Source organism: Bactrocera neohumeralis, chromosome 3 (genome assembly GCF_024586455.1).
Source record: "Bactrocera neohumeralis isolate Rockhampton chromosome 3, APGP_CSIRO_Bneo_wtdbg2-racon-allhic-juicebox.fasta_v2, whole genome shotgun sequence".
Taxonomy (NCBI): domain Eukaryota; kingdom Metazoa; phylum Arthropoda; class Insecta; order Diptera; family Tephritidae; genus Bactrocera; species Bactrocera neohumeralis.
The window spans coordinates 10,765,425-10,791,305 of NC_065920.1; the positions used below are offsets into that span (position 1 = coordinate 10,765,425).

General features: G+C 37.6%; 1 protein-coding gene across 1 annotated transcript; it reads right to left on the minus strand.

Moving 5' to 3' along the window:
• Positions 1-21,864: 21,864 nt before the first annotated feature.
• LOC126753838 (segmentation protein paired) lies at positions 21,865-25,494 on the minus strand. The gene is made up of 2 exons (XM_050465560.1): positions 25,428-25,494; positions 21,865-23,729 (listed from the first exon to the last, which is right to left on the minus strand). The coding sequence occupies exons 1-2, from the start codon at positions 25,492-25,494 to the stop codon at positions 21,865-21,867; spliced, it is 1,932 nt and encodes a 643-aa protein (XP_050321517.1).
• Positions 25,495-25,881: the final 387 nt, after the last annotated feature.

A 25,881-nucleotide genomic window follows, 5' to 3' on the forward strand; every position in this document is an offset into this window, starting at 1 on the left:
TCGTTGTGGCGATTTTTGCGAAAAGATCTTGGCTTACATCCTTACTAAGTCAAATTGACGCAGGAATTGAAACCGCACAATCGTCGTATGTTCGTGTGTTGGAGTTGAGCCACAACTTGAAAATGATCCGGATTTTCATCGAAAAATCATCTACATTTCTGGCTGAATGGCTTCATCAATAAGCAAAGTATGCGTTATTGGTCAGTCAGCAATCCACACGTACTTCATGTGTCACCATTATTATTCTTCTTCTTAATTGGCGTAGACACCGCTTACGCGATTATAGCCGAGTTAACAACAGCGCGCCAGTATTGCGTCGAATACTTTCAGAGCTGGAGTGTTTTCGTCCATCCGGACAACATGACTTAGCCAGCGTAGCCGCTGTCTTTTAATTCGCTGAACTATGTCAATGTCGTCGTATATCTCATACAGCTCATCGTTCCATCGAGTGCGATATTCGCCGTGGCCAATGCGCAAAGGACCATAAATCTTTCGCAGAATTTTTCTCTCGAAAACTCGTAACGTCGACTCATCGGTTGCTGTCATCGCCCAAGCCTCTGCACCATATAGCAGGACGGGAATTATGAGCGACTTATAGAGTTTAGCTTTTGTTCGTCGAGAGAGGACTTTACTTTTCAATTGCCTACTCAGTCCGAAGTAGCACCTGTTGGCAAGAGCAATCCTGCGTTGGATTTCCAGGCTGACATTGTTGGTGGTGTTTATTGTTTATCACCATTGCATCCCGAAAAAATTACGGTTTGTTCCGGTTTATGGGCCGGCGGCGTCATTGAGCCGTACTTCTTCCGTATTGATCAAGACCGGCACCTTACTGTGAATGGAAATCGCTACCGCTCAATGATATCCGAATATTTGTGGGCCGAATTGAATGATATGGACTTGGACATTATATGGTTCCAACAGAACAGAACGGCGCCTCAAGGCACACTACGAATGTCACAATCGATTTATTGAAAACCCAATTCGGTGAACGTGTTATTTCACGAAATGGCCCAGTCAATCGGCAACCTCGGTCATGCGATTTGACGCCGTTAGACTATTTACTGTGAAATTGCAGCAATATCAGTCGATTTATGCTTGAAAACCGTCGAAAATTGAGTTCAGCGTAAGGACTTCTGCAAGCATGCCCTTGTTGGTCATGCAAAAGAAATCGAGTTCCATACAGAATGGCATCGAATGTACTTTCACAGGAATAAAGAATTTCATTGATATTCCAAGTCCATACTTTTGTAGCGCTCTTATTGAAAACCCCGTTAAATACCGTTATATGCAAACTAGTCCCTCAATTTTTGAGATATGATTCTGAAATTTTGCACTCTTTCTTTTTCTCTAAGTATCTGCATATTTATCAGAAACACCGATATGGGTTCACTGTAGCATATAGCTCTCATACAAACTATCCAATCAAAATCAAGATAAATAGAAAAGAAATGTACCGGTGAAGGGTCTTATAGCTTTTGTGCAGCCAAAGCCCCCTTTTTTTACGAAAATACCTAAAATGCTACAGACTGTAATTTGATGTAAATACCTATATTTACTATACTATTTATACAGTAAAAAAGGTTAACTTTACATGCCTGTATGGAAATGTTGAGCAGCACCTTCAATAAATTCAGTGGTATCGGTTGATAATATCATATGAGAAAAATTTTCAAAGTCCTTGCTGACTGGGGTGAAGGAGAATCATTGCATTGCATATGTATTTATGTGTGTGCCTATTGCTGTGTATTTATATGTTTCACAACTGGTTGCCTAGTATGTAGTTAGGCTTTCAACGACGCCGTTAAATATCGGACAATGTCGTTCGTTACTCCTTTGGCTGCCGCGCATGCAACATTTTCGTTAACCTTACCTGCCGCCTGCCATCTTTAACAACTTTGCACATTGAAAAACAAACTACTATACATATACCACAAAAAAAATATAGAACTAATTAGAATATAAAAAGTTATTGCCTGCCAACGTCATTTCAGTGCACAACAAATTTCTTGCGCACAACAACCTTTAGCTTGGCGTTAGTAGGTTGCCAATTTAGTTAGCCAACGTCACTACGCATACACACAAACAAGCATTTAAGACCGATTCCTAGGCTCTTCCACTGCGCCTACGCTGTGTGTACTTCAACACCTAAGCTTTGCTTTAGTGCTTCAGACTGAGACTTCTTGCCTATTTTTGTTGGCCTACAGCCTACTTATATACATAGTTATGTGTGTGTATGTGCGTTTATTCTTTAGTTATTTTTTGGTTATTGTTTATTATTCTTTTTTGTTTGCGTAAAAGCGTAACCGTAACCGTTGAGCGCCACACAAACACATAAACGGCGCAATAATAATGTAATAAAGGCAATTGCGATCGTCACGCTAGGCGTCAGCCGAACGCAGTCCGAAATTAAGGAATCCCACTGCACCAGCCAAGCGACCTAATAGCCAACCAACGGCCAAACAGAAACCAATGACCAGCCACTAATGTCAGTAAGTCAACATGCGTATAAGTTTATTTTATACATATGCACATACATATGTACATATGTATATACATATGAGCAGTGTCTGACATGGCCATATGCATGGAAATAGTCAAGTGGCGTTGGCCGACTGACCGCAGTTGACGCATTTACCGTAAATGAGCTGAAATGCTGGTAAGAACTAGCATTGGCATTGCGCTATTTTGCCGCAATGGAAAACCATTAACACTGATAGTGGCACATAGTCGACGACGACGGCGACGGCAAGTGTGGCGTTGATGTGGTGGAGTTAGCGGTCACTATCGCCAATATCATCAACAACTCTGCATGAAAGGCACAAGGGAGGCATTCAGCGATGACTTTTAAATACCACATGTATACATACATATGTATATGATTGTTCTGTAATTCATATATGTACATATGTATGTGATTATATACAGTGTGCTCGACATATGCAGGATATTAGCTGCAAATGATTTGAGTGTAGGTTCTGTATAAAATATGGCTTAATAGCTTAACACTGCAAGTGCTATGCATAAAAGTTATCATTAATCATTAAATATCGCTTTTATGGAATTAATTGTATTGATGCGCATACATTCATATCTATGTATGCATGTTTGTATGTATATATGAATGTATATTTATACTCTCGCAACAAAGTTGCTAAGGAGAGTATTATAGTTTTGTTCACATAACGGTTGTTTGTAAGTTCTAAAACTAAAAGAGTCAGATATAGGGTTATATATACCAAAGTGATCAGGGTGACGAGTAGAGTTGAAATCCGGATGTCTGTCTGTCCGTCCGTCTGTCCGTCCGTCCGTCCGTGCAAGCTGTAACTTGAGTAAAAATTGAGATATCATGATGAAACTTGGTACACGTATTTCTTGGCTCCATAAGAAGGTTAAGTTCGAAGATGGGCAAAATCGGCCCACTGCCACGCCCACAAAATGGCGGAAACCGAAAACCTATAAAGTGTCATAACTAAGCCATAAATAAAGATATTAAAGTGAAATTTGGCACAAAGGATCGCATTAGGGAGGGGCATATTTGGACGTAATTTTTTTTGGAAAAGTGGGCGTGGCCCCGCCCCCTACTAAGTTTTTTGTACATATCTCGGAAACTACTATAGCTATGTCAACCAAACTCTATAGAGTCGTTTCCTTCAGGTATTTCCATATACAGTTCAAAAATGGAAGAAATCGGATAATAACCACGCCCACCTCCCATACAAAGGTTATGTTGAAAATCACTAAAAGTGCGTTAACCGACTAACAAAAACGTCAGAAACACTAAATTTTACGGAAGAAGTGGCAGAAGGAAGCTGCACCCAGGCTTTTTTTAAAAATTGAAAATGGGCGTGGCGCCGCCCACTTATGGACCAAAAACCATATCTCACTACTCAACCGATTTCAATGAAATTCGGTACATAATATTCTCTCAACACCCTGATGACATATACGAAATATGGGTGAAATCGGTTCACAACCACGCCTTCTTCCAATATAACGCTATTTTGAATTCCATCTGATGCCTTCTCTGTATAATATGTTTATACATTAGGAAATGAAAATACAATTCAATACTCAAAGTACACAAATTGATCTAATCTAATTAATTTTACAGCAAAATAAAAAAATATGTAAATTATTATCACTTTATCATGCGAGAGTATAAAATGTTCGGTGACACCCGAACTTAGCCCTTCCTTACTTGTTTTATATAATAGTCGAAGCATATCTGCTTGTGAGATCAAGTATGTAGGTGTGCTTTTACGGTATAATTTGCTGTTAAGCGTTTGAAGTTCACCGTCGGCTAATTTAAACATTTTAATTTCTTTACCCAACGCTGGCGCCCGCGATTTTTTTAAATAAAAAATTTTCTATTCAATGACTTGGGTTTGATCGGTTACTTCGTATGGCAGCTATATACTATAATGGCTCAATATTGGCGGTTACGATAAATAAGCAATTTATGGAGGAGAAAAGGATGTGTGCAAACTTTAAGCTCGATATCTCTTTGCTAGTAGGATTAGCGCGTAGCTGATAATTTATATATGTACATATATATTTTATAAGGTCTTCGACGTTTCCTTTTGGGATTAGAAATTTCGTGGAAAACTTAATAAACCCTGTTCAGGATATAATAATATGCTCTGTAGGCTTGTATCGCCGAAAGAAATGATGAAGTTTGACATAGAATTGATGATCCCTGTTCCGAAGAGAAGTAGATTAAGAAATGTTTTTGCTTTTAGCAACCGCTCCTTCAAACGAATTTCTCCTATGAAAATAGTGTTTCATAAAAATTATTACCCATTTGGTCTCGGCTCAAAATTTGTGGGTTTAGCCCCTCTTTGATAGTAGAATATAGAGAGTTTCACTTTAAAAGTACGCGCTATCAAAAATTACATACCAAGTATCTTAAATACGCTTATAATTTCGACATATATAACGGAAGATCTCATAAATATAATTTCAAGGTCATAAAAGCTTGAAGGATATACGTATATTGGGAAAACTAGCTGCGACCTCTGCAATGATCTCCTACTACTTGCTTTGAATAGCATGTGAAAATGTATGGGATGCTTTTTTGTCATGGTGGAAGTTGGAGATTTATAGTATACACGGTACAATTAAAGAAGTAATGATTTCGCGAAACCAATAGGAATTTTAAAATGTCATTTTAAAGAAAATGCCCTAATACAGAAGTTCGAGAAGCCAGTTACAACAAAAATGAATGAATCGATTCGAGGGTTCTTAAAAGGCAGCGGGTAAAAGCGTCTACTTGTAATCAATCTGAACTCATTATTTAAGAAGCCGTGTAATGTACCAAATGTGCTCAGTATAACTCTAGGCAGCAGGTTCAAATTACCTTATAAAATGCCAGAGAGCTTCCCCATTTAGATCTCAGAATAAGTAGTCTTCCAGCCGTTCCAGAGGATGGAACCATGTGTAGAGGTTTACGTAAGTGAGGAAAGTTGTCTGAGCGCCATATACTTGGGGAACGATTCTTTTACATATGGCTCAAGCAGTTCACGACTTCCGGTCTTAGACCAAGTATCCTCTGGGTAGCCAAAAACCATCAGTTTGAAGGCGAGCTTAAGTCCCTGTCGCTCCCGAGGATAGATTCTTTTACATATGACTCAAGCAACTTACGACTTCCGGTCTTAGACTAAGTATCCTCTAGGGAGCCAACCGACGTTTGAAGGCGAGCTAAAGTCCCAGTCCCTATCTAGGATTCATTCTTTCATATATGGCTTAAGCAGCTCACGACTTCCGGTCTTAGACCAAGTATTCTCTGGGTAGCCAAAAACATCAGTTTAAAGGAGAGCTAAAGTCCCTGTCCCCCCCGAGGATCGATTCTTTTACATATGGCTTAAGCAGCTCACGACTTCCGGTTTTAGACCAAGTATCCTCTGGGTAGCCAAAAAACCGACGTTTGAAGGCGAGCTAAAGTCCCAGTCCCTCTCCAGATCGAGAGCTGGGTTTGGGACCCGCCATATGAAAAGGACTCCCAGCCGTATAGGCAGCTAAATAAGCGAATGTGGAAGTTATAAAGATATATTAAAGTACTAAAGCCCTTGAATTTCCCGAAGTTAACATATTTACAGTTTTACATACATATATTATGAAAGAGAAATGATACCTTGTTTGCTAAATAATTTGAATGTTTAAGATATCATAATCCCACGGAATTGTTGGATGCAATTCGGCTATTTTTCCAAAAGCGGTGAGACAACTTATTCTAAACTTAGATTTAATGGATTTTTTTACTTACTCAGCGAAATGAAATGTTTTTTTATCACCATATATTGTTTATTCTAGAATCGATATTCCTATAATTCACATACATACAAGCATACTGTTTTCTGGCATACTGGGTAACCCAAAAGACAAATTCAGTGAAAACCACATAACTTCCAACACGACCATTTCGAATTGAATTTTCCAACCTACCCGCCTCATAGCGTATCCAACTACTCGCACACAAAATCACTACCATTTTCCAACGAACACAAAATCTATTATAATACTGTCCATAAGGAAGCTGAAAATTCACCCAAACAGAAAGACACCACAACAACGCTCCACTGCGAATACACGCCACGTCCCAGCTAACGATTGATCCCACTAAGCATTCATAATCGATTAGAGCGATTTGAAGATCAAAACCTGAACTGAATTTCCAACGTAAATAGAAATCAAACTGAGTTAGCGGCAACAAACAAAGCGATGCATACATACACACATACACCGTATGAAAAAAAACGAAGTCCAACCGAAGGCAGGCGACGAATACACGAAATGCAAGCGAATTGTTGGCGTTGTGAGCGGAACAATGTTGCGAAAGTACGAAAGCGACGAGCGCAAACAAATAGGAGCTCTGCGCAAAGGACGAAACGACAAGTCAGTGGGTGGCTTGGCGTGTTGACAATTCCGATGTTCGGATGTTCGCACCAACTGTGCACTGACCTTCGGCTGTTGAGTTGCGCGGCATGCTTATGTTACTGTATCGATCATCTGTTAATGATCGCAACGACCTTGTCGCGCTGACAATTTAATTTCATCTTAAGTGAATTGCAACAATGTGACACAGCAAAAACAACAAAGCAGTACACATAATAAATAATGTGCAAGTATGCAAGGACATTGTCAGTACATAAGCACACACCAATATTTATTTATTTATTGCTTGCAAGGAGGAACTGTGCCTAGTGACTGCTGTAAACCGAAATGTTTTCAAACAGCGACTGGAAACTGTTTGGGCACAACCTGGCGAGTGCATGTCGATAGAGCCATTAAAGTCGCAGCGTGTGGCAGCGAGTCAACTATTCTTACTTGTATATATGGATCTATGAATGTATGAAGGTGTGTAGGTGCCAAAGGCTGCTAAAACATACATACAATACATATTTACGTGTACGTGCGTGCATAGTTGCCAATCGAAGGATAAGCAGGAGAGGACAATGCGCTTGTACAATACGATTGATGAGTCCGAGTTAAAGAAAAAACGAAAATGTAAATACATAACATTTGAATTGTTAGTGTCTTTAGTATTTTATAGTTTTTGGAAAGTGTTGAAGACTTAACAGCGGCAGGCGAGGGCAGTTATATAAGAATGGACTTAAAGGAAAAAAGAGTTCTTATTCGCGGAACTTCGATGTTTAGTGTGCCAGTGCACACGCGAAAATCTCTAAAGTCAATTATGGGATCTGATTGAATACACTTAGTGTTGTAATTTAGTGGCATTCATTTGACTTTGACACTATTTTGAGAATTAGATATATGGTGCTGAACGAGTCAATCTACAAATATTAAACTTATACATTAAGCTAATGCTTCGTCCATCGGTTCGTCTAAGTTCGGATGTAAATCGGTAACAATTAATCGGAATAAGATCGATAAATTCGACATGAAAGGCAACCAGATGAGTAGAAATCATTATATTTGGTTATACTAGGGTTAGGGGACGAGGATGGTGAATTCAATAACGCTAGTACGGCTGCACTGATAGCGGCTATCGCTACATTTGACATGATTCACAACCTGCTGGCCTGGTTAAATCATATGCTAATCAATATACAAGCCATATACGATGGGGAAGGTATAAAAATCGGTCATCAGATCAGTTGTGGCCCCGCCAGGAGGCATTCTATCTCTCTCTTGCTTTGGATTACTTTAATCAATGAATTAATACTTCAACTCGACAGGGGGAATTTTAAGCTCGTCTTTTCTGCGGACGATCTCACTGTTCTTTGTTCGGGAATGGATCCTAAACGACTATCCAGTGTGAACTTAGATAAAAAAGTAAGCTGGAGAGAACACATTGAGAGCAGGGCTTCAAAGGCCTTTCCAATCGAGAATCCTTTCCGAAGATTCATTACCCCAAAGTGGGCTTTACGACCTCATATGGTCTATTGTCGAACAATGAAAACTACGTCAACTGAGGTTCTGGAGGTTATCTTTAACATTCGGTCAATATATACGCAAGCGAGTCAGACAATCATACTATCATAATTAACCTTGTTAATGAACTAAAAGGAACAGGTGCGGGCTTTTTCTATAGTAATCCATACAAAGACTGTAGCTTTAAGCAAAATGGCTATAATTCCCCCTTTCAGGCTGAAATTGTGGGCATAAAAGAAGGTGCAGTGGGTTTCTACTCTATTCAGAAAGGCCATAAATCTTTTAGTGGATTGCAATTTGTAGATCCAATACTAAGTGTAACTGGAATTAGGTTATTCAAGCAGACAATAACTCGGCTCTCAGTAGGTAACTCCGTTCATATCATCTCCCATCATCCCAGTCATATATATAGAAGGAAATAAAAAGGCAGACGAGCTGGTCCGCTCCTGGAGACACAATTTTTCCAAGCTGTCCCAGACCATTCAGCAACTTCAAGAGTTGTTTGGAGCAATGGATCCTAGAGAAACACTTCAGGACTTGGAACAGTAACAACACGGACCGTAACACAAAGTTATTTTGAGGTAGTGTGGAAAGGCCAAAAATGTTCTGCTTCTAGGCATATAGGAACTCAGTAATTTTGTGAGGTCATCACATGGCAACTACCCTTAAGCTCCCATCTTGAGAAAATTGGGAAAAGTGGAGTCAACCGAATGCAGGGCATGCGCGGAGGATGATGAGACGCTGGTGCATTTTTATGCTTAACGGCATCAGAAAGGCGTAGTAATAGACCGATTTCGTCTATCTGCAATACCCATCTCCTCAGTGTACCAAAGAGTATACATCTGTATGTACGAAATTTGATCAATATATCATCATTTTACTCAGGCAAATGTACAGATAGATAAAGGGTATTCAAATCGCCACAATAGCCTGATAATTTTAATACTGTACAAATAACTCTATATGTATATATGTATGTAACTCGATTAGTTTAGAAGAATTAAACTATTATTTTATACTTCGTTTAACATGTTGTAATATATAGCATAGACTATTGAAATTTCGAAATATAATTTATCCTTTAAAAAATGCTGTTCATTATCTGCACAATTTTCAAACACACTGTATTAAGTACTACAAAATAAAATCGAGTTTAGTACCTTTTTTGCGTTTCTATTGCCTTTGCTACTTATATACTACTTATATATAAATAGTATGTATGTATATATTCGACACTTAACGACGGAAAACGAATACCGAAAAACAGTTATCCTTGACTTAAAGACTTTCAGAATTTCAAAACAAATCCATTGTTGATCAAGTTTGTTGCCATTAAGAGCGGATAATCTATTGTACCATACGTACAACATAAAACATAAAACGGTAAACTGTAAAAATTTGTTCTTCATCAAAGGTGACAGACTAGTATTCCTCATCCTGTACTAGTGTTGAGCTAGTGTGCTAGCTTTGATGACTGCTAAACTATACACATAGGAAAAATACATAGCTGTCAAATAAGCCTTCAGTTAATATTCAAATACTAGCTTCTCGAAAGAGTAGAAAATCATAGTAAAGGGTTTCTTTTCACTATAAGCACTAGCATGTTATACGTATGAGAGAGTTAGTCAGAGAATTTTCACGGTTTTTATCTCGCTTTATCATTCGTTGAAAACATTAGTACAGCCGCTACTCTGTGCCGCTGTGTTTACCTGCTCGACCGTCAACATTTGGAAGGAAATCTTTCTGCTTGGGCTATACTGTTTGTATTTGTTCTATGTTAATTGACCTTATTTTGACGGAACAATGTGTCGGGTAAATGTTGTATGTGGTTTGTGTACGCCCAATTTCGAGGATTACAGCCATAGTGAAGGAATGGCGTGTTTGATCTTGTTTACAAGCAAAAGCTGAAAAGGCGTTTGTATGCTGGTATTTTGATTTTGACAATATACTATAACACAATACGGAAGTTAAATTTACACCTTCAAGTTCAGCATTAGCTACCTAAGCAAGCGACTTGTAGTTTACGAAGTTGGCGATCACACCAAGTGGATGTATTTACAAACTTGTATATTGTATGTATATGCGTAAATATAATCATGCATTGTTTTTGTATAGCTGTATATTTAGTATTATTGCATGATCATGAGCTTATGAATCATAATTAATTTAGAGCCAGTAAATGCAGGATATAAAAACATTAAAACAATTTTTTTGTAAACAACGCGTACACCTATATTAGATTCTTGTAGGGAGGACCGTCGTTTTGGAACTTAGTTGGCAAGGTTATTTGACTAAGCAAGCGGGACCAACTTCTTTCAATATTCTTCAGATGAACTGCACAGAGGTTCTAATATTCGTATATAGGGGCTTGGAAAAATACAATTTGTATTTGAAGAAACGCTCTGATGTATATTAAACCAATATTTTCAAACATAGACATGGATGTTCTAATATTCGATATCGGGAAAATAGTATCCAAATCACACTGTTTAGCTCACATAAGTTTCTTCTTGCATTTTCTACTTGTTTACTGAATTAATTTACCCAGTATTATGTTTGTCACGAAGAAAACGTCGGAGGCAATATGGATGATGTGATTTTGACAGCACGTGGCGGCCATTTTTGTTTATGGATACGCGCGGAAAATTTCTAAGATTATTATGCAAGTTCTCCGAAAAACCAGGAATCCTAAAAAATCATCTTGTTAGATGAGGTTCATTTCCAGCTTAACAGCTTCGTCAACAAACAAAATTGTCACTATTGGAGTGAGTCAAATCCTTGCGTATCCTGAATTGCATCTCTAAAAATGTACCCTTTGGTGCGGATTGTAGTATGGCGGCATCAATGGGTCGTATCATCAATAGCAAGCGTTATAACACAATGTTAACCGACTTTTTGTTTCGGAATTTTATGAAATCGACTCGGTAGAAACATGGACATATTGCGTCCAAAATTTGGTGCTAATTTGAAGAAATGGCCCAGTAAAATGGCCGCTAAGATCATGTCATTTACTTTTTCAAAAGTTTACGTCAATAAACCAGCAACATGCAACAAATTATGCTGCACCGCGTCATCGAAAACTGGCATAAACGTCATCTTTGTTGGCGGACACTTTATATAAGCAAATTAGCAGCAAGACGAGCTAAATTGATTTGAGCGTACTATTTACAACATCATCACCCATCTTGAGAACCAGCATTCATGTTTAGATAACTTTCGACCGAATAGACCACGCCCAGCAAACACCGAAGAAAATATAGCAGCCGTAGCTAAAGGTGTACTCGAAGACCGTGGATAGTCGGTTCGGTGCCGTTCGCAATAACTTGGAGTGACGTCTGCAAGAACTTGGCGCATTTTACGTCTAGATCATAAATTGAAAGCGTACAAAATACTGCTTTTGCAAGAACTGAAACCGCTCGACCTTCCCAAGTAACATCGCTACGCTCTACGGGCTCTTGAAAATATCCAAGAAGAGCCGACGTTTTCGAGCCAAATTTTGTTCTGTTCATTTCAGGCTCAACGGGTATGTAAATAAACGAAATTGCCGTATTTGTGACAAAGAACAAACTGAAGAGATTCAAGAATTACCGTTTCATCTAGAAAAAACAATGGTTTGGTGTGGTTTGTGGTACGGTTGAATCCTCGGTTCGTATTTCTTAAAAAATGATGCCGACGTAACCGTCAATGACGACCGTTATCGCGCCATTATAACTGAATATTTGACGCCTGAAATTGAAGCTCGTAATCTCGGCTACTTGTTTCAACAAGATGGCCCCACTTCCCACTCATCGAATCAATCAATGAATTTAATGAGAGAATAGGTGAGCAGATAATTTCATGGACCGGTCGATTGGCCACCAAGATCGTGTGATATTACACCGTTAGACTTTTTTCCGTGGGGATACATATGTAAAATCTAAAATCTATGCGGACAATCCAGCTTTGATTCAGGCCTTGAAACAAAACCTCACGCGTGTCATTCGTCAATTACCAGTCCAAATGCTCGAACGAGTCATCAAAAATTGGACTAAACGGATGGACCATCTGAGTCGTAGCCACAGTAAACATTTGAAAGAGATAATCTTCTAAAAATAAATGCAAAAGAATGTTCTTTCGAAAGATTGTAAACATTCGAATTCGACATAGTAATTATATCTTAAAATGTAAAAAATGTGACACCGCCACCAAAATAACGTAACCGCCGGCACAATTCGTTATGGACACCACCATAAGGTAAATGTATTGCAAACTACTGATTATTATTAATAAAAACAACGAGGATACTTCGTAAAAATGTTAATTAGGCTAAAGGCTAATACTTTGATCTTAAAGTAAACCCCTGTTTTCTGATGAATTTAAGATCTAGGAGCACAAAATCTATGAAATATGGATTTTTGGAACACATGCTCACGAATTCAAAATAGTAATATATTATTCTACAAAATTTAACCAAAAAAAAGAAAAAAGGACCTTTTCCGGCTCTCTCTTAAGATCGAACTCTCTAATATTCCACTTGTTATTACAAAAACTCTTTTTCTTAACCCTCAAGAATATTTTGCCACACGAGCGCTAATAAAATCATGTTATTTAAATCCCACAACTTTTAAATCTTGCTTCGTTTTCCATTTTATATAAAACTAATTTAAAATATGTTTTTATTTCTAAAATATGCAATTTATAAAGAAAAAAATCAAAAAGCTCAAACATATTTTTATAGATAATGAAAAAGTTTTCTCATAGAATTTACTTCACTTTCGAGACAATACATCATTAATCAATGCTACACCTCCGAAAATGTGTCTAAAGAACAACCGAATTTAACAACATACGCGCAAGTTGTTGTAGTTCGCTGTTAAACAGCTGTACAATGAAGATCGCGGCAGCAAACAGCATCCGCTAAAACCAACAGCTGCGGCGAGTGAGTAGGGGGCTCGCTGTAGTTAAATCAGCGGTGTTTCTAACAGTTTAAACTTCATTAATTTGGTCAAAGAGTAGACATTGGTAGTGCCTCCCCAAACCCACAACTGTTTAATATTTCTATTTTTAAGACAAGATGAAACTTTTATCAAAGTGCAGAACAGGTTTCGAGTGTTCATTTGGAAATGTTCAAGAGCTAAGCTACAAAGAAACAGAGCTTCCGACATTAGGCGCACACCAACACATTTTCACAAATAATACATAATTAATCTTCGCTGCAAGAATTATCATTTTTTTCACATTAATATGACTTTTTGTTGTTAATTTTTTTACGCTACCGAAAATTAACTTGCTACTGCTCACCCGACAGACTTACTAACTGCCCCACTGCGGTTGAAAGAGTTGCGGTTTCAAATTAAAAAATAGACAAAAACAAGAAAAAAGCATTATTTTTAATTCCAATTGCAAGCAAAACTTGAAATTTGGTGCGTTTAGGCTTTATTTGCTCTCAGTGGGTGCATTGCTACCTTACGAACCCCGCGATCTACGCAAGCCGCTGAAGCGTAGTATGAATGTATGCATGTATGTTGCGTTTACCGCTGACTACATTTGTAAATACATATGTATGTATCTGAGTATAATTGCCAAATCATTAATTATCAAATCGATTTCAGCTATAAAAAATATACGATTATCTACAAAAATAAAAACAAGATTTTTTTGAAGAACCAGTAGCAAGTGTCCAATAATGAGGAAAATCTGAAATTCGGATGGGTTATTATAGAAATTTGGAAAACAGTTGGATGCATTGTAACTACCATGAATTTAATTGCAGAAAATGTGCTTTTAATTATTGCCACGAAAAACTCGATTTAGGATCAAAAATCTATTATTTATTTAAATTTATCAATAAGTGTGATATATTTCGACACACTTTACACATCACACGATATAGTTTTTTTTAACTTTAAATCAATTACCAGTAGCTATTCTTCGTAAAATTTTTCTGTAAGTATATCTACCGATACCCGGTAAATTTGTGGATACATTTATAGTTCCATCGAGAGCGTTCAAAGAACGGTGCTCATCAGCATGTGTGGTGCACTAAGATCCACTCCAACCATGGCACTTAACGCATATTGCGCATATGGCCCGTAGACATTTTCGGAAGGTGTATGACTGAGAAAGTTGCTCAGAGAGTCTGGATTCCTAAAAGAATACGTTACTGAACACTCGGTAATCCTCACTCACTTTGACTTCATACCAGACCACTTGGATCATGGATTCGCCAAACCGAACTGTGGCGGTTCCATCTCTGCCCATATACCGGAAACGGTTGAAGGAGAGGGACAGCGAGCTTATTTAAGGATGGGTAGAAGTATGGATGGATGGAAAAAGCACCGTAGAACCGCCGTCGGTAAATGGGAACTGGTCGGTGCTACCGTTTCCTCTTGTGTTCTACTATTAAATAGCTGGGCTTCGCAAAAGCTTGGTCAGCGTTGGGCCACCATCGTTACATACGTTGTTGCAAAAGCCTTTTGGCCCAAGATCGATCTAGTGATCTCTTTGCAATCAGCATAGCTAGCCTCTCCCTAGATTTAGGGCTTTTAACGAACCATTGCCCTATTGGCGTGCACGCAGTAATGCTGGGAATCCTACCAGACGCCATCTGCAGAAGCTGTATGAAAGAAGATGAGGTGGAAACAAGTCAACACTTCTTTCTTGACTGTCACGCGTTTGGGAGTTTAAGACTTAAATACTTGGGAGCTGACAGGAATGGAAATTAAACGCCTGCGCAAATTTCTACTAAGCGTGTTGCTAGTTTATAAATTCGAACAGAGTTCTGCTCTTCGATGGCTTCACAAAGGACTACGTATAGTAATCCACGTGTGATTAGCCATCTAAATTAACTTAACATTATTGTGCGAACCCATTGGACATCTTGCGGAGGGCCTTTGAAAATCAACGTTTTTAAGGGGTTAAATCATCATTCTCCACCGACGAGGGCGACGTCAAAGATTTGGTGCTTAAAAATCGTAGATTGACAATTAGAGAACTCGCTGACAGCGTGGGTATATTATGAATATTTTGTGTCTTTGATGCCAATATCGCTCAAATGCACCATGTCTTACTGCATTGGTTCTTTGCGATTTTTTTACCACAGACTTTACTCGCCTATTTGGCTCTGTGCAACTTTTGGCTATGCAGAAAACTCACAAGACGTCCCCGCGCTGTAGATAGAAACTAAATCGAAGAAGGTCTTCAGGGTTATACCGGAAAAATACTATAACGACTGTTTCGAGGACTGAAAAAAGCATACAAAACTGTACTTTATTACTTTGAAGGGGACAAAATAGATATTCATGAATAAATGAACACTTTCTTAAGAAATCCGAAATTCGCTATAGTTTTTTAACAACCCTAGTACAGTCAGCTGAGCACATACTAAAAACAACAGTTAAAAGCTCCTGGACGCAATATGATCCATAAACTTTCACCGGTTGTAGATGAGAATTGACTTGAAGAACGTTTTCCTTCTTCATAAGATATTGTAAAGGACTCTTAAAAAGAGCGAAAAAAGAAAATCATCTTGACTAAACTTATATCGAAAATAAATCCCTCAAATCAAGAGGGGTTAGCTAGATTGGAGCGTTGCCTTTGACAATAATTCATGCCAAAAAGGATATCTTGTAAAATAGAAAAGTTTTCCAAGTATGAACTCCATTTTGATTGGTCAATTTGTAAGGCAGCTATATGCCTATAATGGTTCGATATCTGATAATGCTGACAAATGAGATTCTTGGGGAGAAATGGACGTGCGGAAAATTTCGGTAGACCGATACCTCAAAAACTGGGAGACTTAATTGCGTATATACAAACAGACGGACACGTCTCAGCTCGTCACGCTGATCATTTATGTACATCCTCGTACCATTTATATGATCTCCAACCATTCCTTGTGGGTGTTACAAACTTCGTGGCAAGTTTAATATACCTTGTTGTACCTTGAACATACAACACCTCGCCAATCTACATCGTGAACTCTTATGTTCACCTGTCGTTTTCTGATTTCAATATTTTCAACCAATAATTTATGTAGTTATGTACTTGTATGTATATAACCATTAATGCAAGTCACCATGCGCACAAGCACGATGCTCCTAATCGTGCAAAATTCACCAAGGATTGCCGAAACGGTAGCGAAAAAGTATGATTTGCAATTTTGGTCTTTTGTTATAAATTTTGCAAACGTACGAAATGTAAACACACCTATTGTAAATGCCAAAGTAGATCATCTTTTGTGATCTCTAGAGTTCTAAGGCGCCAGATTGGATAGAAAAGAGATAAGTACTGTAGAAGCATATGTAAAATTGTAATGAATAAGTAAATTTGCACTGTCAACTAACTTATCCAGCTAAAACCACAAAGTCAATATTTATTTAAGTGGTGAAATTGGAAATCTTTTCCAAAAATCAAAAGTCGTCCTCAAATGTGGATTAGAGCACAAGTGTACTCACCGATTGTATGTGAGTCTCTCTTTTACGGTAAGTGGTGAGTGAGCGTTAAGTGCTAATTCTGCTTAAACGCAAAATCGTTTAGACGAATTATTTCTTCACTGGAAAAGTAATGAAATCTGGAAAAGGTCATTGTAGATATAAATCAGTACAACTTTGGACATTTAAACAAAAACGATCTACAGATTTGTGGAACTTTTTGTTGAATGCTGTTAACAAGTGTGAACATTTAGAATTGCCCAATTAGCAGATAATGAATCAATCAATTACAGTATGTACATACATACATATATGTATTATATAGCGAAATTATATCAATGAATACCGTGGAAATTAGAAAACTCACACATTTTGGCATTTTTTATGGCTTCCTTGACGCTTATAACAGCCATAAATCTTTGTAACATTGACGAAAATAAATTTAATAGCTCTCAATCCAAAACAGCTAAATTTGGGGCACATAATATTATGTAATTAATTACATTTCTGCTTACAGAGAGTTTACGGTGAAAATACAAAAATAAATATGTATATGCTATATATGCCACTGAGTGAAAAGTATTGCAAAAATAAAATATATGTACATACATATACATCATAATCGAAAGTACATTTCGTTATCTAAAATGCAAAACAACGTATCATTAAAAACATCGAAATTGAGTTTTTTAATGCTTACGATACACTACATCATACTACATATAACACCACCCTGTACATATGTATGTACCATAAAATTTTCAGCTTCCGCTGTCAGATATAAACAATATATAACCGTTTTATAACCAAAACTCTAGTTTTGTTTCAATATGAGTGGTTTCTATTATACCGTTTTTCCTTCGCCTGTAAACTTATGAAAAGTTACGTTAGTTATTTTGCATTTTAGATGATGATATAGGCATATATTTTCAAGAAATCTTCAATTGAAGGATTCATATAAATATTAATATCAAATATAATTACAAATATCGTTCACTTAACCTATGACTCACTGTGTACCATTTTGTAGGAAGATCTGCAAAATAAAAATTAAGAAAAACATTAATTAATAATAATCAATTAGTTTGAAATCGAAATTTTGAAAAGCTTATCAACTACTTTCCAGTATAAATAATGATTATATTTACATATTCTTTTAAAAAATGAAAATAATCTTGCTGGCTACAACATATAATAAGAAAATATATGTATATCGAAAATTGTTCCATTTATCACGATATAGAGGTTTATATACTGCTGTGATCAAATTGAAAGGTGAATTTTGTCCATTTTATTTCTTTCAAAGTAATCCCCTCCCCCACAATACAGTTATGCCAACGAATTTTCATGTCATCATATCACTTTGAAAAATCCTCCGTCGTGATGGCCATCAAAGTCTTCTTCGAGTCAAAACGGTGTTCTCGGAGTGTTCATATGAATTTGCTGAATAGCCAGAAGTTACACGTTGCGGCACGATATTATTTGAAAATGTGGCGAAATGATCACGAATAACCAATGCAGTATGAGATGGTGCATTATCGTACTTCTTTGTTCAATAAATTCAGACAAACAATTAATAAAAATCGAAGAATTCACTTTTAGAGCCAGACAAAACGACGCGTATCTCAAATACTAATGAATATTTTGACGTGAAATTTAGCATAGATGTCACTACCAACTCACAGAAAAAAAATTTACCGATTCACCTTTCCATTTGATCACAGTAATACAGCTGGCTCCATATAAGTAAAGCAAGCACGGTGCTTAAACAGCGGTTAGGTGACTTTTACGCCGCGATGTGATTTGATTTGGAAGTCATAAGATGACTTCAAGGGAGCAGGCTGCCAGCTGGCTCTATACAAGGAAAGCCGGCACCGTGCCTGGCCAGTGCTGGGGTGACGCTTACACCGCGACGTGATGTGATTTGAAAGTCACGAGTGACTTCAATGGTTGCTAGCTGCCAGCTGGCTCTATATAAGGAAAGCAGGCACCGTGCCTGGCCAGTGCTGGGGTGACGCTGACGCTGCGACGTGATGTGATTTGAAAGTCACGAGTGACTTCAACGGTAGCTGGCTGCCAGCTGGCTCCATATAAGAAAAACAGGCAAGGTGCCTGGCCAGTGCTTGTGTGATACTTACACCACGACGTGATGTGATTTAAAAGTCAGGAGGTGACTTCAACGGTAGCTGGCTGCCAGCTGGCTCTATATAAGAAAAACAGGCACGGTGCCTGGCCAGTGCTTGGGTGGTCGAACGTGTATGTCAATTCTTCGATTTTTATTATGTCTGAATTTATTGAACAAAGAAAGTGCGAGATAATGCATCATCTCATACTGTATTGGTTATTCGTGATCATTTCGCCACATTTTCAACTAATATCGTGCCGCAACCACCGCATTCGCCTGATTTACCTTCGTGTAATTCTGGCTATTCAGCAAATTCACATGACCACTCCGAGGACACCGTTTTGACTCAATTGAGGATACAAAAGTTGAATCGAAGAAGGCTCTGATGGCCATCACGACGGAGGATTTTTCCAAGTGATATGATGAGTGGAAAATTCATTTGATTGCTGTACTCGTATTGCAGCGGGAGGGGATTACTTTGAAGGAGATGGAATAGACAAAATGCTCTTCAATTTGATTACAGTAGTATGTGCATACATAGTTTTCCATGCATTATTCTACCAATTCTATACACCCAAAATTTTTAGTAAAATTAATTTTTTTATACATACATCGTCATTTGGTCGATATCTCATTCATCTCTGGTCATTCATGAATATATTTTGTAGGGTCTACAACGTTTACTTCTGGGTGTCACAAGCTTGGCAGTATACTTAGGGTATAAAAATTTATTTTAACGTGTTTTTACAAATATAGAAGAAACCCCTAAATCAATTCCTTTTTTTCTTTTTAATATTCAAAAGCTCAATTCCACCTGTTTTTCTCGTAATATTTCATGATAGTTATTGTTTTGTCAAGATATTCCTACTGGAAATAGCAATGGCAACGATTTTGATGAGCTAATTTACATCAAACTAATCGGAACGTGAACATATAATTTCCTCCCTATAATGAGAGATCCAAGTATAAGTACGAGTACTTTTTTCAATAGCCTTTTGTTTGACAGATCACGCGTGAGTCGTGTCAAGCTGGCATTTCATAATGAAAGACTTATGGTCAACATAATCGGCCTACCAGCACCCATCTTGAGACCCAGCATGCATTATTGGATAAAATTCGAAATACAGCTTGTGCAAGAAGCGGCATCGCCCCGTTCTATGAGCTCTTGAAAAGTTCTAAGTAAAATGAGGCCCAGTTCTTTCTCAAAGGGTATGTAAACGCGCAACATTTCCGCATTTGGGACGAAGAGCAACCTGAAGAGATTCAAGAGCTGTCATTTCATCCAGAAAAAACAACGGTTTGGTGTGGTTTGTGAGCCGGTGGAATCATCAGTCCATATTTTTTCAAAAACGATGCCAGTTAGAACGTAACCGTCAATGGCGACCGTGTTCGCGTCTTGATAACTGACTATTTAATGCCTGAAATTGAAGCTCGTGATCTCGGCGACATTTAGTTTCAACGAAATGGCAGCACTTCCCACACATCGCATCAATCAATGGTTTTATCGCGAGAATACTTCGGTGAGCAGATAACTTCAGGTTTTGGGCCGGTCGATTGGCTACTAAGAACGTGTGATATCACACGGTTAGACTTTGGGAATATGTAAAAGCTAAAGTCTATGCGGACAATACCGCTTCGATGCAGGCCTTAGAGCAAAACATTACGCGTGTCATTCGCCAGTTACGAGTCGAAATGCTCGAACGAATTATCGAAAATTGAACTCAGCGGATGGATAATCTGAGATGTACCTATGAAACAACATTTGAAAGAGATAGCCCTCAAAATATAAATGCCAAAGAATTCTCTTTCGAATGATAATAAACATTCCCCAATAAATTTGAAGTTTTTGTGTTTTTCTATAAAAAAGTCGGGAACCTCTAAATGGTTCACCCTTTGCAATTAGGTATTAACGAGTTTCAAACAAATATCTTTAGTGTATACATTGAGGTAACTTAATTGGACTTTTGTTTACATGTGTCTTCGATGCTATCAAATACAAGAAATTATTCTTTCGTACGATTTTTACGGATTCGACTCTTTTTGTAGGCTTCCAGGTACAAAAGGGTACGATCAGTCATAAACCGAACCTCAACAAAAAAGAGAGCAGTGCGCTTCATATAAATGTATCAAAAATGCCTTATAAAAATATCAAATATGTCGGGAAAGAGACGAATTGCAAACTCAGCCAGAGCCGTGTTGCATTTTTTATAGAGAAAAACTTAAATAGCACGCAACTTTATTGTAGAATCACAACTAAGTGTGCAGAAAAAATGCATACAAATATAGTTTTCGACTTTTTATTAATACTTCTTCAGTTTATAATAGTTTCTATATAAACGAAACCCTTCAAAAGCTGTGATGATCGACTATTTTGAGAGTTTTCCATCTATCGAACAATAACTTAGCAATATGCTCTTACAAGTATATCTATTATCATAATTTTTAAGTAAAAACTACTAACTGTTAGTAATATCTAATATGTAGTATAATACAATAATAAAGCAAATGTGGCATATTCATAAAAATTTGGTTTTTATTTTATTTTTTTATTATGCTTAAATGAAAAGTAAAATTGAATACACACCCTTGTAATATTTCTAATTTTAAAGCATTATTTTCTTGCAAATTTTGTTCTATTCATTATTCTAATAATAATGGCAAACTAGTTTATTATAAGAATAAATTTTGAACGATTTGTATATGCTAATAACAGCAGCACCTCACTTACTTCACTTACAAGGTGCGTTCCAAAGTAGATGATTAATTTTTATGCAGACCCTATAATATTAAAACAACCGACTAAAACGAAAGCCTCTTTTCATAACACCTGACCGCAAGTACTAAACTACTTATGTAATAAAAAATAAAATACGTTACACATTATTTACAAATAGTTCAATATATACAAAGTAGTAAGTTCCCCAAAGTCAGTCCAGCTTAGTACCAGGAATGATAGAATGGCTGTGGCACTGTGGGATAATTCATTTTCGGTGAGGAATTAAAACCTGCACTGCCGAAATTCTGTTGCATAAAGTGAGATGAACCGCCATTGGTTGTGGAACTCATGTTAGCCGCCGTCGGGCTGTGATGGAAACCCAAATGCGATGAGGCATATTGTGCGGCGGCAGCTGCGTGGTGATGCGCATGCGTATGGAAGGATGATGCCGTTGGTGGTGCATATTGCGAATGATTATGCGTGAAATCTCGCTGATGTGGGAACATCATATGCGCCGCCGCCGACTCGGGCATTTGTGACGAACTGGAGTTCAACGAATCCTCCGGCGAGAGTGGTGCTGTGGGTCGTGTGGTAGATATATTGATATTCGCTGCTGTTTGTTGCTGCGCCATCGATGCATTCCAGCTGCCGTATAGCTGTTGCATTTGTTGTGGTTCTGTCTTCAAAGCACTTTGCAATTCTTCCGCGGCGTTCGCTCCGCTCGTTGCGCCAATAGTATTGCCACTCACATGCGATTCATTGCCAATAACGGCGGTTAAACTATTGGGTGTTGGTGGTAATTGTATGCCACTGTTATTGGCAGTAGTGCCGAATGCTGGCGACACCGATGCGTTGGGACTCTCATCACGGGTCAACAGCTGGTTGGAATCCGTCGCGTTTTCTGTTGCGTAATTGATACTATGATTGTTGCTACTTTGGCATGAGTTCATGTTGTTGTTGTTATTGTTGCTGCTTGAGCGCATCAGTGGCGAGATCGATTGATATTGCGACTGCAACGTTGCTGTAACATCGGTACCAGCCGCTGTTGCTGCATTCGAACTGTTACCTAGTAGATTATGCGAGGGGAAATTATAGTTGGTAGCGGAACCGTAATATTGATGCGGTGGCGTCATCGAAGCGGTACCCGGTACAATAGGACTCGATGCTAGATTGGCCACTGGTGCCGTGGGGTGTCCAGCATAGAAATCATAAACTTGTTGTTGATAAGCAGCAGCCATTGCTGTGGCCTCGGAGGAGACCGACGGCAACATGCCAGCAACAGCAGCCGCTGCAGCATAGTTATTCGCCGCCGCTGCGGCAGCAGCAACTGGTTGTAGTTGGTGGGGCACATAACTGCCGGTCATCGCGCTAACATTACTGCCTGGCGAAGCACCATTAGTGTTTTGTTTACGCAGCCGTGCACGTCTATTGCTGAACCACACTTGAATGCGTGCCTCGGAGAGATTAGTGCGTTGTGCCAACTCCTCGCGCGTATAAATATCTGGATATTGCGTGCGCTCAAAGGCACGTTCCAACTCTTCCAATTGCATGGCTGTGAAAGTGGTGCGACTGCGACGCTGTTTACGCTTCAACGCTATGCCAGGCTCGCTCTCGCAATCCGATGCTTCCTCATCGGAAAGTTTGTGTGAATGTTCGGAGCCGGATTGTGTTTTCTGTCCATCATCCTCACCGGGCACATCACGGCCGCGTACCAAACGCGAAATCGCCGAGACCGAAGGTGCTGTAGTGCGATCGCAAATACCATCACGTATTAATTTATCTCTTATCTCCCAAGAGAAAATACTCGGATTCTGTCGTTTGTACTCCTCAATACGATTCTCAATTTCTGGTGTCGCAATGCGTGGCTTAGAACCACCAATCACACCGGGACGTATGGAGCCGGTCTCCTGATAGCGATTGAGGATCTTCGAAACGCAACCATGTGATACGCGCAGTTGACGGGATATTACGCACGGGCGTATACCCTCGGCGGCCATTTCGACGATCTTTAAGCGTATATTATTCGGCAAGGGGCGACCATTTATGAACACGCCACCCAATTGATTGACGCGTCCTTGTCCCGCATCTAGAAAATTAAAACATTTCATTGTTAATATGTGCTACTCTCTTTCAAAAAGTATATAACAAGCAACGACGATTTCAAGCATATTTTCGAAAATATAAGCATGTGTGTGCCTAAAATATTTAAAACTCGGAAATGTACTCATCTTCCGTACGCACAATAGCTCAGTGTGTAATAAAAACTAATTTTCCAATTGCGCGGAACACGGCAGGAACCCTGAGCGATGCGCCTACGGCTACATATTAAACGAATAGCGTTAAGTTCAGGTAAAATGGTGCTGTAAGCTATCTCTTAGTAGCTGCGTGCACGCACGCGCCTACACTCAGCACTTACCAAGTGACTTTGACGTTTGAGAATCATTTCTACTTATTTAATGCCCTTTATTAGTAGGCAATCTGTTGTCAGTTTACCCACCGTTGAAAAATGTCAAATGTTTTCGCTTTTCCATTTTCTAAAGCAATATGGATGTACATATGGATGTTTGTAAACAAAACGTATGACAACAATTGACTTCTACGGAAGTTACACGGGCAATAGCATTGAACAGCGCAAGGTCACACGATTGTCTGCAGCAAACTACCAACTGTGACTGTTAATGGTGTTAATAGCTGAAGCGACATGTAAGATAGCAGTACAGTGTATAGCTGAACTATGGTAAATGACGAACTGTTAAATTTTACTTAGTGAACGCAGTAAGAAACTATTTTAAGTGAAGTTTTTGGTTTAAGAAAATTTAAGGAAAGATGAGATATTGTGCTGTGAATCAGGGCAGTGTTTCCCAAACTTTTTTAAGCGCTCTATATTAGTAAACGGACTTAATGAACTGTATACAGAACTCTGTTATGATCTGTGTAAAGGTTTTTGTAAGAAGGATTGTGTTAAATAAAAATATTAGTAAAAGTGAAAATTAACCTTTACGGTGTTGGCATAGTGCTTATCATAAGTTAATACGCAAAAAATTTTAAATTTTATGAGAAATTGAAATTAAAATTATTTTAAGTCAAATAAAAATATTTAAAAAATATTTAAGTCAAATAAATTTATTTAAAAATATTTTAGTCAAATAATAAAATAAATTTAACCGTTATTTTTAAACAATTTCTTTTCATGTTTAAAAAATTGCATAAAAAATCAAAAACTTTATTTTTGCATAATTGAAATTCGTTTAAAAATATAAAAAAAATTAACGAAAAACAAATTAATTTTTTAAGTATACTGCTCACTCAATAACTTCAAACAAAAAATTAGCTACTTTTTTAATAAATAAAATTATTGCATAGTAAAAAATTAAAAAAAAAATATAAATAATTTTATAATCAATTTATTGCATAATAAAAATTGTTAAAAAAATTAACTATAAATAAATATATTGCATAGTAAAAATTAAAAAAATAACTATTTTTATAAAAAATAAAGTTCTTGCATAATAAAATTAAAAAAAAACTACCTATTTTTATAAAAAATACTTTTATATAATAGATAAAGTTCTTGCATGGTAAAATTTGCATAGTAAATTTAGTAAAAAATTAACTATTTTTATAATAAATTTTTTGCATAGTAAAAATTGCTTAATCGCCATTTTATGGTAACTCTTTAAAAAAAATGTTAAATTGTTTATAAATGCGCACACACAATGCTTTTATTTTTAAAATTTTTTCCTAACAAGGAAATCGTCGACTTGTCATTTTTATTGACACTTACCTTGCATGGTGGCGTATCCATTGAAAAAAGGTCTGTGCATTGCGGCCGCAAAGGCAGTTACTGTCATCGTTTCTCAGCTCCAAGTGGAATTTATGAATTTTTTTTTATTAAACACTTTAGCAGTGGGTATTGCCTTATTCGAAAAATTACGCCACTGCTTCAAAAATTTTCGTTCAAAGTTATGTTTTTTTTTATTTTTCCACTTATATTTAAACAAATTGTTGCTTATAATATAATTAAATTTTAATATGTGCGCTTTTCGGGCAATACATATAAGCGCACTTTGGTTTATTATATAGTTTCTTGTACTATTTTTTCCATTTACACAAAATAAAACTTAACAGAACACAACACATTATTGGTTTAACAGGCGAATAACCATTGAAAATCTACGAAACGGAAATAATTTATTGCGTATGTTGTGTTGCCTGTTTCGTAGCAACTTCATAACTGA